The following is a 14,056-nucleotide window of genomic DNA, read 5'->3' as shown; positions in this document are numbered from 1 at the left end:
TACCCTGTACATAAATAAGCTTATACAATGACAAACTATACACTTTCACCATATAAGATTTTCACAAAATAGATAGATTCACTGTTTTTGTGGGAAATTTAGATTTAAAAGAGTTCAGTGTTTGAATTTATAGCATGAAACTTTCTAAACTTGGACCTGGTTCAAAGTCAACGAACATTTTGTGCATGAAAGATCTGTTTTTGCAGTACTCGGTGAAAACTGTATAATAAGTTTTGACTTCTGTGTAGATTTATGCTGAAAGCCTTAAGACCCCTTATTCCCATTGAAACACAACATTGCAGGTGTCAAATCAAGTTTGGTTTGGTTTGGTTTTATTTTCCGTATAAAAATTCAATACATACAAGAATACAATTTACAAATAATACAAATCAAGAATTAAAAAAAACGGCTGGAAAGCTCTATTCAGAGCCATTATTAAAATGGCTCTGTTCTTCCTAGAGGTCAAGTAAATATTTCAAGACGATAAGTAAATAGTATGTACTTCAAATATTCATAACGGCATTGCATTAAAATAATATGCACAGCACATTAAAAAGCTTTATACATCAATCTGATCTTGACCTTTGACCCCTGTCTACTTGGTATCACATAACAGAGCCACACCCCTCAGGATCCAATGATCAGGGTGCTGTACGGTCTTCAGGTAGAGAGGGAAGATGTACGTCAGGTCGGTACGTCTGGGTTTCTTGTAGACGGGGCATTCATAGAGCCTGGGGTCTTTACCCCCGAGAGTGTTGATAGCGTAGACGTGGCAGACTGGGAGGGGGGTGAAGAGGACCTTGGGAGGGGGCTCTATCAGCTTGCAGTTACGTCTGTCCCATCCTGCACCGTCCAGGAACAGGCCATGGACGTATACACCTGCAGAGGAATAATATTGAAAAGAGGTCATCTATCACATGTTCATTTACATGATTATAGATATAGCTCTATTACTACAGTCAAACCTGTCTAGCGACCGCCAAAGGGAAACACAAAAAATGGTCTTTGTAGACAGGTTCCTTTAGTACATGTTTCAATGAAAAACCATTTTCAAGAAATGTTATGGGTGATAATGAGCCATTCACTCTGGAAACATAAAGGATGGTTTTAGATGGTTTAGATGTAACAAGTGAAATCTTCATACACCTAATACAAACGGTATCAACAGGGTCGTTGCTATCAGCTCAGTGTCTTGGGAATCCCCCTACTAATGACCTTTTGCTACAAACGTAATGATACACTGGTTAATTTTTCATTTGCCTTCAGTGCCAATGTTCACAATTGCTCGTTTGCTACACATGCGATTCGGCACAGAACAATATGCACCAAACGATGGAAAGATTGCTTTGTGCAAGACAATGGCTTTGCAACATTGCCTATATCTGGTCTTGATTAGCTACATGACAACCATATAGTTAACTATTGCGATGGAAATGGTTAAATAATCTTGGAGCATATTCCATCTACAATCTATGATAAATACAATGTGACATAGGGAGACGATTTGTGTGTCTAATGGGGCGTTGCAAGAAAGTTGCGATTGATTGCAAGTTGCAAACGATTGCAACTCAACTTTCTTGTAACGCCCTACTAGTCTCCTAAATTTTCTAGGATTTTGTTAAGATTAAATTTTTAGCAATTAAATAAGTTGTCCTGATCTAGCTTTTATTATGCCCCCCCCCCCCCCCCCCCCCCCCCCCCGCCGCTCTTTCTCTCTCTTACTAATGGGGTGTTGCAAGAAAGTTGAGTCGCGATCAATTGCAATTTTGCAATTAATCGCAGGACTTATGCTAGATTTTGGGGATTTGCAATCAATCGCAACTTCTTGCAACGCCCCATTTATAGACAGCGTTAACATACCTTCAGATGGTGGAGATGCTATATCTTCCTTGATATACCTGGTCATATCATTGTGTAGCACCACACTATCCAGAGCCCAACCCTTATGAGCACGAGTGATCTCCTGTCTCATAGCAGTCAAGAAGCCCTAAGAAGGATATAGAACAACATTGGGTGAGTATAATAATAACATTGACACCTCTGTAACAGTTAAAGCTACGGTCACAAAGGTTCGTACGAACAATAATTTTGTACAAATCTTCACGTTTTTCCATTGTCTTCCTGAATTTCCATTGTCTGAAAATCGTTCAGAATGGCATTTGTGACCGAGGCTTTAAATAAAGAGGTCATGCACATAAAGACAGGTCAGCCAAAGGTATCTTTCTTGACCTTTGTATCTATACTTGAGGACTCATCATGCTTTGTTGTCTAGGTGGCACTCCAGAGGTGCAGATTCATCTTTTCATGTCCAAGCAGAAAAGCCTAGGAGCACATAGTATGTGTTTTGTCACTATAAGTATTCAGCTGACTATAATGCCTTGATCGTTTTATTTCATGAACAAGGCACTAGACAAAACATGTTTTCAGCAAAACAAAAAAAAGGTGAAATATATCACGTTTTCAAAGCACAATAAACTTGACAAACTCTTGCTTGCCAAAATTACGAATTTACCTGCGTGAAGTGCATTTTCAAATAACACATTCATAGACAGGAATTATTTGTCTAACAGCATATGCTAACGACTTTGCGTAGCTTGGATAGAGAGTTACCTGTGGGTTGAAGAATCCAGTCATCCAGAAGACATTAGGACGTCCTTCAAACGCCCAGGCATGGAACTGAGCATGACGATCAATCAACTCAGTGAACCAGAAACCTAGAGTCATAGAATCCCACGAGATCTGGAAAGAGAAATGGAATGATGAGAGCAAAGTTAGAAATACACGACTAGATATGGTGGTTAGGTGTGTGTGTCAATGATTGATATCTCTACCACAAAGTAAAATACTAAATTGAGATGATATTGAGCTTGTACAGTAGGCTGGCGGATGCACCATGTGAGAGAAAGGGAGGATTGAGGAGTCCTGAAAAAGGACTCTCGGTAATCTTTCTTGAGGGCGTGTAGTCCTGAAAAGGACTGTTGGTGTAGTCTTGAAAAAGAATGTTGATTATCTTTCTTAGCTTATAGTTCTAAGGAGAACTATAGCACTTGGAGAGGCTCGACGTTTCGGACTCGTTGACTATCCGTCGTCAGGAGCAGAGAATAGTTAGCGTGCGTGAGCTTGAGCTTGTTTTCATGAAGATTTATAGCAGTGTAATATTTTTAAACATTGTTTCTCATTCTTAATGATAGATTCCTTGGTCACAGCTTTACTTCAAACCACTTTAATCTTTCTTAAGATAATTAACAAAACTGAACACCTAAGCACATTAAATACAACTTGCCACCTAATGTTTTTTCTTTTCTTAAATAGCCCATATCACATATGAGACAATTTCTTTACACACTACCGACTTTCATCCACCAAGAAGTAAAAACCCTAAAATTTAAACTAGAAAATAAAGAAAATGAACCACACAAATGGACAAGAGTCATGCATAGTCAAACTTGTCTATTGAGGCCACCCGAGGGAATCAGAGAAAGTGGCCACTGTAGACAAGTGGCCTTTCTAGACAGGTTCTACAACATGCATTACTTTCTTAAATGTATTCATTCATCTGATGCCATCCCAGGTCAGGGATTACATGGCCATCAAAAAAAAGACAAATGGCCTTTATAGAGAGGTGGCCAGAAAGAGAGATTTGACTGTACTCCACAACACTAGTCCAGGGGTGTTTCACAAAACTTGTCATCAGTGACAAATGACAGTTTTTGTTATAAGCTACTGAAATCCTTGCTTCTGATTGGTTATCACCAGCTTTGTCACTGATTTTTTTTCATTTGTCATTAGAAAAAGGCTTTGTGAAACGGGCCCTTGTTATACACCTACCTTCTTCCAGGATCCAGGTACCCTAGCATCAAACATGTTATCCAGAGCATCCCTCAGGTTCTCACTCATGATGATAGTACCATCGATAGCTAGCTTGAGATCCTGCAGGGTAATACGGACTGTCAAGATGACACGCTGCATACGATCTATCTCCTGACGCAGGAAGATGTTCAGGGGTTGTAGGTGACCCATCTTCTGAAGACGAGCTTTGACCTGGAGAGTGGAGAGAGGAGGAAACATGGATTAATTATCAAGAGATACATGAAAGACTGACATAATGGAGTCACACATTCAGAAGCTTCAAACTAGCATCATGTATCGCTCATAACACGATCACCACCGGTCATCGTTGTTGGCCCTCATTTATTTTCTTTACATAAGAGTAAAATAATTTTACTATTTTCGCAGCCTGCATGTGAAGGTCAAATCAGTAACCCAAGAACAAACTTGGGCTACCTGTGCAAGTGAACTGCAATATTGACATTTTCAGGGGGCCCCTTTTCCTTGGGGCTGACCCCCCCCCCCCCCCCCCCCCCGCAAGGCAGTATATATTTGTTACCTCATGGGCAATGAAGTCATCTGGTATCTTGGATAACATATCATCACAGATCTTGTAGACAGTAGCCTCACGTGTCTCTCCTCCACCGCCGCCACTGTCCTTCGGTTGGATGTTCAGAATGGTCTCCAACACCTAGCAATCAAAACAAAAACAAGAAATGAGTACATATAACTAGATCATGGGATTGCAAAGAGGTTTTGAGTGTTAGCTTAGATATTCAGAATGGTCTCCAAAACCTAGCAATCTATACAGAAGTACATACCTGCCAACATTTGAAAATAAGAATTAGGAAGTTTTAGCACAGTATGTCTTTGAAAATGAGAAATCGCAGCCATTCAAGGCACACAATACGTGAACTCTCAAATCGCGGCACATGATAAAACAAGCTTTATTTGACTTTAGCACCAAAAAAAACAAAAAAACAAAACAAAAAATCAAAAAATCAACATTTTGAAAAAATAGAATATTCAGAATTTTCAGCTCCGAGAAATCCAGAAAAACAGAATATTCTGGATTATTTGTAAGGGTTGGCAGGTGTGGAAGTAAGGAACAGTGGTATATCATAGGTTTGCACTGGGGGTTGATTACCTTGAAGAAAGTCATCTTGAAAGATAGCATGAATGTTCTTAGTCAATCTGTCAATTCAGAAAGAATCAAACTGACCCAAACGATCTCCTAATTCTTACCTCGGTCGCCATGTTGGTAGAGAATGTGATATCAGCATTAGGATGAAGACCAAAGGCCTCTGGTGAATCAGTCAGCGGTAGACTTTCAATAGCAGTGCGGTATTCCTCTACTGTACGGCACTTGGGGATGGTGTAGCCTGTCAACAAAGGATGGTCAAAAGACAGCGATAGCATCAAACAATTATTTAAAACAAATCTAAAAGATTTTACAATTGTTATTATCACCACCATAATAATAATACTCAGTTTTATATAGCGCTTATTACAATCACTAAGCACTTCGAAACTTGGAGATTATTACCCCAGCTTTAGCTGTGCTGCCATGACGGCGCTCTAGCATTTCAAAGAATGAATTCCTGCCAGGTACCATAATTATGTAGCATAGATTTTTTTCCGACTTGGGGACGGACATTTCTTTTTCCTTTATGGTTCTGTTCCAAGCGTTCTGGTCTTCAGCATCTACCTGGATGAGACCAGGGGAGCGTTTCATGAAACTGTCACGAATACAAGTTCACCGACAACCCATTTAAACGAGTGTATTTAATTTAACATGTCGGTGAAGTCATAGTTGTGACGGTTTTGTGAAACTGTGCCCAGGTGCTCTCATATCATCTAGTATGTATACTCCTTTCCCTATATTTGTCAAGTCACAAGAATGGAAATGAAAAACCTACAAGTTGGTAACATCTTACTTCATGTATAAAATGCATCAACATATCAGGAAATCATTAAGATAACAGATATGTCCCTGATTCTTCAAATAAAAAAAATTAAAAATCCTTTTTCTTCTTGGGTGTTCTGCCCATGGAAAGGGCAACACACAAGAGTCATTTGGTTAGTAATATCACCATTCCTCGCTGTCCTGAGCCGTCTTCATTGTGTTCCCATTCAAATCTATTTGCACAAGTAGTCTACCTAAAACTGAAGTCAATCTTCAAACTAGTTAAATGATGTTCAAAAACATGAATAAATGAGATAACATTCTCTACATTTAGGGTCTTAAGGTTAGAAATTCATAGACCCGACAAATACACTGTGAAAGAAACTTACCAGTATAGAACTTGAACTTGTCACTGAACATATCTTCAGAGAACCATACTTTGCAGTAGGTATTGAGAAGACGCTTGTCGTAATCATCAGTCACACGGCCACCATACTGCACCTCACCAAACATGTAGCGGATAGTATTCCAGGAGACGCCCTGTGGATGGAATAGAACAACAAGTAGAGATTGTACAAGAAATGTGTTTTTGATTACAATTACATAATTTTGACTTTCTCGCAGGGATTGATCTTCATTTGCCACACTTGACCCAGGTGATGTAAATGGGTACCTGGCAGGATTTAATTCCTTGAAATGCTGGAGCACTGTAATGGCAGCAAGGCTAAAGCCGGGGTAATAATTAATGCGCCTCGGAATAGAATTTCTAGATAGACAGCGCTACAGAAATACCCATAATTATTATTATTAATTAATATCGGCAATGTCCATCCCACGTGCAGGTGCACTGAAGTACATCGTGCGAGACTTGTCAGCTTTAAACCCAAACTGTACTTCTAAGGAACCATCATACTTGCTTGTGGGATACCGGAACTGCATGTGATTTCCTTATAGAAACACACTCCAGTTTGTCTCGTGAGGAAGTAAACACTGTCAGTCTCCCTATTTTATCTTTTTATTACTTCCCAAGTACATGTTCCGATTTCATTCCAGAGAGGAGACATCAAAATGATTTCATGTAAGCCATGTGGAGTGCAGTCAAACCTGTACATAAAGACCGCTCAATGTAGAAAAGAAATCTGCTCTTTAAAGCCTGTATGCACTAGTTTCGCCAGGAGGGATTAGACCTGACAGGTGGTTACCTCTTCAAATCAGCTCATTTAACATGAGAGAAAAAGGGAATCATGGGGGACCAACGGGTACCGCTTAGGCATTGTTTGCTATATAGAGGACGTTAGTAGCTACAAGTAGTGCAGTCCCGCTTTAATACAACTTTCTATGAGAAACACAGTTTAAAGGGAGGACAATTTTGGTTTTTATAGACAGGTGGTGTTTCTACGAGGTGGTGACTATACCTTCTTGGGGTCCAGGTCATCCAGATGGTTGTTGACAAACTGAACGCTGGCTGTAAAGTCTGCTTGGTTGAACTCATAGGGGATGTTCCAGCCAAGAGGACCAAACTTACGCCTCTCTTGCACCGTGGTGTGCAGGAAGGCTACACCATACAGCACTGGCTTCCATTGGGGTAGGTTAGAGATCTCCAGTTGCTCCTGTACATAGAAACATACAACAAAAAGTTCAATTCTTTGTTCATAAGGTTCCTTGATGCCGCATTAAGCACATACACGTGTAGTATGTGACATTCTGACAAATGTGTTTCATCCTACTTTAAAAGGAAACAGAAAAACTATCACTGAATCATATTTGTTATGCTTGTTCACTCATCTAATATCTTACCATATTTCTAGCTTGTGAGGATGAATTTTTTAATGAATCTACAAAGACTGCTATAACTTCATTACAATCCACCAAGAAAAGATCAGAGGCACCATTTCACAAAACTTACCATTGATGGTAACTTTACCATCAATGACAACGACCATGGTAACAGGGCTCAACAGTGAATCAAAATCAAGGTTTTCATGGTAGTTATCATTGATGGCAAAGTTACCATCAATGGTAAGTTTTGTGCAATGGGCCCCTGGTCTGCTGGTTACACACACACAAAAAAAAACCTGTAATTGAAGAAATTGAAAGGAATCGTTCATACCTGACTGACACCAGCATAGGTTCTCTTGAGACCAGCCTTGATACCTTGAGGTGGTTCATTGGTGAACTTGATACCAGACTGAAGAAGGTTGATAGGGAACTGGGGATGAACCTCAGTAGTGATCCACAGACGGAAGCTATCGTGACATGGATCAGGCGAAGTCACCTAATAACAAAATACATCATCATGAAAAATGAGAAGCTATAACATTACCCCGTATATTATGAAAACAAAGCTTTCCAATGAACTGTTGTACCAAAAAATGTAACTCCTAACAATTCTTAACAAAAGAAACGAGCAACAACAAATATAACTATAATTTACTTAGAGAAGTAATTTTACATGTCAATGCCAACAATGCCTCACTAACAGGCCTAAATGTCAACAAAGAAAAACAATTAATTGAATATCTTCCCAAAATACTACATGAAAAATGAAGGACGGATGTTTCACCATCTCCATAACTTCATAAAAGCCAAAGATAGCAGTTCTGCAGGAGCACCCAACCACCCACAAAATCATCCTCCTAAACGAACCACTCTCTTACCGTTTCCAGAAGTTCATCCATGAAGCCTAGACCAAGATGGCAGTTCTGCAGCAGCACCCAGCCACCCTCACTCTGGAAGGAGCTCAGGAGACGTCTAGCATGGACCTCTTGACCTTGACCCATGCTGATAGCACGACAACCTGATAGGTTACAAGCAAGACGTTCGGTTCTTGATTACACATTTGTATACCAAGTAATTAACACACAATTTAGCGCTTAGAGACTTCGGTGGTAAGCGCTTTATAAGTAACGTTATTATTATTATTTATTATTATCATACAGGTGGATGATACAGAAATTAATCATAATGGACAGTTTAAGATATCAAGACATAACATGTATTTTATTTAACATTAAAACTTTCTTCATAAACTTGGGGTACCACAGTATACAGAGGAAAGTATCGCAGTTTCAATCTTATCCAATCAAGTTCTGATATTTAGGAGCCATACTTACGAAGGTTCATCTTCTTAGCGAGGGATTCAATGGAGGCTGTAGGATCAGATCCCATGGATAGGAAGCAGATAAGAGGTGCCTTCTTCTCACTCTCCTCCCACATGGTCTCAAGATTCAAGATAACACCCTCGGCAAACTGGACAGAGAGAAAATAATCAAGTGTTTTGAGAAATAACAATGATGAAAGTATGCAATCATTGGACAGCACGTGTTACAAAAGAAATGTATTTATATGCTTAAAGTAAAAGCAGAAACACAACATTTGTAAGCAGTAACAGTACGTAAATTGAGATTCTTTCATCACAAGGCTCCTTCAATCTCCTATCTCTTAAGCTCTTCTTTAACCATACTACAAATATTAAATTTGATATATTTATCACCCTGTCTGCATAACTTAACCCATTCCACACTGGAACCGAGTGGTTCCTGTATTAAGCCTATGGGAATGTAAGAATGAAGGAGTCAACGGGTTAAAGGAAGCTTACCCTGACACCGATGGCATCAGCGATGTACTTCCTAGCCTGAGGGATAGCTCTGTCTGGACACCAGGACCTAACCAGGAGCAGCTTCCTATACACATCAAGAGATGTGGAGTAACCATCAGGGATGGTGGATTCCTCGGGAGCATCTTCATCAAACCAGTTCTTCCAGGCCTTGTCGTTGCGCCCGATCTGTCCTAACAGCTGGGTGAACTGAGGAAGCTTGCTCAGTTGGACCAGATTGAGCCAGGTAGTGTCAAGGATCCATTTCTTGGGCTTGGCTTCAACGGCATTGAGGTCCAAGGCAGCTCCACCTATTGGGTATGATAAACAGGTGAATAATGGCTCATTTAACTCAAGAAGGCAACATAAAACAAACTCTACAAATCAGCTACAATATTGAAGAGACAGACAATGGTCAAGAGAGAGAGAGAGAGAAAGGGGGAGGCAAAGGGGAAAGAAAGAAGTTGATACAGAATGAGATGGAGAGTAACATGGAGAGAGGAGGGAGAGGGAGAGGGAGAAAGGGAGATGGAGAGAGATAGGGAGAGACAGATACAAAGAAAACAAAGAGGGTGAGGAAGCGGAGAGACAGAGACAGAGGAGGTAAAAGAAATACAGAAAGAGGTGTAAAGAGAGAGAGAGATGCACACAAAGACAGATGTTCAGAGAAGAAACAAATTCAAATGCTTCAGTTACTCTCTGTAATTGTGAAACAAACAGATCCACTATGAAATATGTAATGATATACTCTGAAACAAACAGATCAACTATGAAATATGTAATGATCTACTCTGAAACAAGTACAGATCCTCCACACAGTTTGTGCAGTGGATCTGTAGGAAATAAACTTCCAAATGTAGTTTCTACTTTATTACCAACCCTATAACCCTCTCTCCTGGAAGGTGCTCAAAAAGTACTCACCCTTGATGAATGTCTGGAACTCATCGTGTTTGACCTTGCCAAGCTGCATGTCAATCTTGAGGGTCAGCAGCAGCGTGAAGAGGAACTTGTGATTCTCATACAGACCACGGGCTGTGTACTTGAACACCTCATACGTCATGAACTCAATGATGTTAGCAATACGCTTGGCCGTTATAGGACTCTTCTGGGACCTGTTAATCACAAGAGCACAGATATATATTTACTGTCCCAGTATGATTAAGTTAAATGCAATTTAGTATTTAACCGTCAGCTACCTGAAATTTATATAATGTTTTTCATTCTTTGTAACGGGTGTATCAATCAATCAATCAATCAATCAATATTGTTATCAACATCCCTCTGATCTTGTAACACAGAGGCAAAGGCATTTTCAAGGTGAAAATCAATGGGAAAAGAAGCTCCTAGGGATATCACAAGTAAACCAAAATTGAAGGTCAGCTTAACATATAATGTGCCCTAAGCGGTTAGCACAGGTTCGTTTGATATTGCTTTCCACAGAATACTGCAGGACACTAATTTGAGAAATATCTATAGTTACAGCTATCCTTAGCGTTCATACGGGACTGTTGTTTCAAAACATAAATCAATGATTGGATTAAAATTGGAATAGAAAGGGAGATGAACTTACTTTGCCATTGAGAGATCAAAGATTCCAAGGAATTGTTTGAGAGAGGTCTGGTACATGACATTCACCATACTCATCTCAGTGATCAAGAAGTATAGGGTACTACCACGGGTTGCAACTGAAAAAAACAAGAACAAAGAAAACAAGAAACGGTAACATCAGCCTTAAGCAGAGTGGTTGGAGCTTGTAAAATTAAGAAAGGAATATTTGTAACAAATTGTCTCTTAAGAATATTTGTTATTGTAATATGTACATCTATCTCTTTACACATGATAACCATTTACAAATAAAGAGGCCTACCAACATAAGAACTAGAAAGCTTCATGTTCTTATATCAAACCAAAATATCCAACTATGATTTAAGTCCTAATCTACAGTATATGGATAACAACAATGAGAAACATATAAAAAAATAGAAATTGTAAAGAATTAATTCCCTTTTCAGTAAATAACAATACAAGAGGGTTTCTATTTCTTCAGTATCCAACAATTTCCTTATTGAAACTTGACATCATCAATGTAGCATGGAGTAACATGATCAGAGGGTGATAGTGAGAACTATAACAAAATTCGCATCTAACAACATTTCCCCCTTTTGAGTAAGAAAAATTTGAAAAATCCGGAAATATCAGGAAAATAAGAGGAAAATCTGGGTAACATTCGGAAGAAGAAAAGAAAAAAATGTGGAAAAAAATAAAAAATTCAGGAAAACCAATTTAAAATCAGGTAATTATCAGGCCTGCATGATCTTACCAGGTCTGAACTCCTCCCGAGCAGTGTTGATACGGACCTCCGTCTCAGCTGCAATGGTGAGTTTCTCACTGACCTCCTCAGCAGTGATCTTAGTCACCCTCAGCACCTCAATCAGACTCTCATCCTCTACCAGGGAGCCCTCTGTACTGGTCAGACGGTAGAGAAGGTTATCCTCAAGCTCCTGCATCTTACGTTTGTTAGCTGTCACCTCCTCCATCAGCTTGGTGCGCTCAGCTTCAAGCTCCTGTAACACAAGGATGGGAGAGGTCAAAGCTTGAGGAACTGATACCTTGAGGTATATACTTAGAATGCTAGCGTAAGTGCCTTTACATGTAAGTTGGTTCTGTGACACATGGTTCAAGGACAACTGCCCCGTGTTATGGTTATCATGCATGCTTTATTTTTTTTTCCTTTTTAAGAGAACAGCTCTTCCTAAATGACATATTGTGAACTCTCAAATACTTTCGACTGTTTTCATTGAAAAGTCTCCTGGCTCTATTGCCCAATGATTCAAAAGAGCAAAATCTACAAGGTAAAGAGATTGCACCTTTTATACTTGGAAGTCTCCTTTAATTATTAAATGTGAAGGTAGGTGTAAACAAGACGAGAATTGTTTTGAATGTTTTCCCTACTAAACTAACTGTAGATGTTACCAAATCTGGTAAGATCGACTTAGGATCTTTGTGAACACCTCCCTGGTCTGTTAGACATCAGTATCAGTATGAGTAGTTGAATGCAATCTGTTATTTACCTGTTTCTCAGTGAGGATGACGATACCCAGCAGCTGATCTTCCAGGCCTTTCATGGTGACGGTGAAATCAATGATAGACGTCCTTGCACTGATCTCAGGGGTATAGGCTGGGTTAGCCAGCTTGGTGGTGACGTACATGATGAACTTACCATCTACATCACACTCCTTGTCTCCTACTTTCACCTGCCAAGTCACAAGAAGAATTTTCAATATTTCAAGGTATTAGATTAAAAAACAAGGAATACACATAATTTTACAATTGACTCTCTTTGATTCATTTATTTAATAAAAAGTTATTTTGACTTGACCAGGTGCATTGACATGTCCACTCCATGTCACTTTTACCTTATAATAAACTTGCAATATCCCTCCACGCAGATAACTGTCGACACTAATATTTTATTGACATTGAAACCCAAGCAGAGAGAGCAAAATGTTTTGGGGGTGATTGGTCACCTAAGGCAGTAGTCACAATATCAAAACAACTCCATACCGACTCAAAACTGACCACTTTTTGAAGGACTTTTTTTTTCTTAGTTCAGTCTGTTGCCATTCTGTTGATAGTCTTTTTTCAGTTTGTTGGTGTGACAGCACATAAAGTCAGTATGTAATGTGAGAAGAAGAAAAAAAATAATAACATTTATAATGCGCACATATCCACCCCAAGGGATGCTCAAGGCGTCTTAATAAATTTGGAAATTATTACACCGGCTTAATAGCTGTGCTGCCATTAAGGCGCTCTAGCATTTTAAGGAATGAATTCCTGCCAGGTACCCATTACATCACCTGGGTTGAGTGTGGCAAAAAGGGTTGTTACCTTGAAAGTGGAGCCTGACTTGATGAAGTTCTTCTCAAGGACATTGTCCAAGGCTGGATCCAGCTCCTCAGCTACATCCTCAATGAGGAGAGGCCGACCAAGGGACAGAGCATCCTCAAGATGAGTTCGGAAGTACTTGTGGTTCAGAGATGTCACCTAGAAACAACCAAGACAATCAATATATAATAATAATAATAATAATTGGATTTATATAGCGCCTTTTCCAAAAGATACAAGGCCCTGTCTCTTTAATAGTCTATCAACAATTTAAGAGGAGTTGTAGAGGTATGTTTTCAGTTTTTTTTCTTCAGAAATCTAGTGAAGTACTGTTTCTTAAGAATGAGGGAAGTTTGTTCCAGAGACATGGGGCTAAGGACTGAAAGGATTTTAAACCAGCCTGCTAACGGGATTTAGGAATGATAAAGGTAGGAACTGATGAAAACCTAAGAGAATATGATGTTCTCTGTTGCTGAAAGAGTGAGGAGAGGTATACAGTGAGTGTGGTTGACATAGATTTGAATGTACATGTAATATATACATTGATTGATAGTCCTGACAGGATTATACTCCTCTACTCTTCCATTTAGTTGCAGGAATTTGTAAGAATTGTAATTCACTTCACCTATATAAGCCAAAACAAAATGCATGCACTACATTCACTGAATCCTGACCTGAATATATAGAATACAATGAATGTTTGTACTTGTATATTGTAGACTTTTGTTGCATACAGTTTCAAAGATATATGTGTACCTGTTTTTTTAATAATGTCAAAATAAGCACAAGATGGGAAATTATTCATTGGCTTCATTCACCTATTCATTCATGTTTTTACGCTT

The 14,056-nt window shown here is 39.2% G+C and overlaps 1 protein-coding gene across 4 annotated transcripts in view; it reads right to left on the bottom strand.

Moving 5' to 3' along the window:
• Positions 1-469: 469 nt before the first annotated feature.
• Positions 470-14,056, bottom strand: part of LOC590418 (dynein heavy chain 5, axonemal) — a 75,861-nt gene continuing 62,274 nt past the window's right edge. For 2 of the 4 annotated variants that reach the window (XM_030995213.1, XM_030995210.1), the window contains 17 exons: positions 13,218-13,373; positions 12,401-12,583; positions 11,650-11,893; positions 10,900-11,014; positions 10,251-10,441; positions 9,333-9,640; positions 8,848-8,983; positions 8,392-8,531; positions 7,845-8,009; positions 7,150-7,344; positions 6,124-6,274; positions 5,074-5,210; positions 4,388-4,519; positions 3,829-4,041; positions 2,611-2,739; positions 1,861-1,987; positions 470-879 (listed from right to left, as the gene is read on the bottom strand). In XM_030995213.1, coding sequence (XP_030851073.1) covers positions 596-879; positions 1,861-1,987; positions 2,611-2,739; positions 3,829-4,041; positions 4,388-4,519; positions 5,074-5,210; positions 6,124-6,274; positions 7,150-7,344; positions 7,845-8,009; positions 8,392-8,531; positions 8,848-8,983; positions 9,333-9,640; positions 10,251-10,441; positions 10,900-11,014; positions 11,650-11,893; positions 12,401-12,583; positions 13,218-13,373 — 3,006 coding nt within the window. In that variant the 3' untranslated portion in view covers positions 470-595. The remainder of the gene's footprint in view (positions 880-1,860; positions 1,988-2,610; positions 2,740-3,828; positions 4,042-4,387; positions 4,520-5,073; positions 5,211-6,123; positions 6,275-7,149; positions 7,345-7,844; positions 8,010-8,391; positions 8,532-8,847; positions 8,984-9,332; positions 9,641-10,250; positions 10,442-10,899; positions 11,015-11,649; positions 11,894-12,400; positions 12,584-13,217; positions 13,374-14,056) is intronic. The other 2 variants (XM_030995212.1, XM_030995211.1) reach the window with 1 other exon arrangement.

Source organism: Strongylocentrotus purpuratus, unplaced genomic scaffold (assembly GCF_000002235.5).
Source record: "Strongylocentrotus purpuratus isolate Spur 01 unplaced genomic scaffold, Spur_5.0 spur5_scaffold_21, whole genome shotgun sequence".
Classification (NCBI taxonomy): Eukaryota; Metazoa; Echinodermata; class Echinoidea; order Camarodonta; family Strongylocentrotidae; genus Strongylocentrotus; species Strongylocentrotus purpuratus.
Note: the sequence above shows the minus strand (reverse complement) of the source record. Positions and strands in the feature narration are given on the sequence as shown.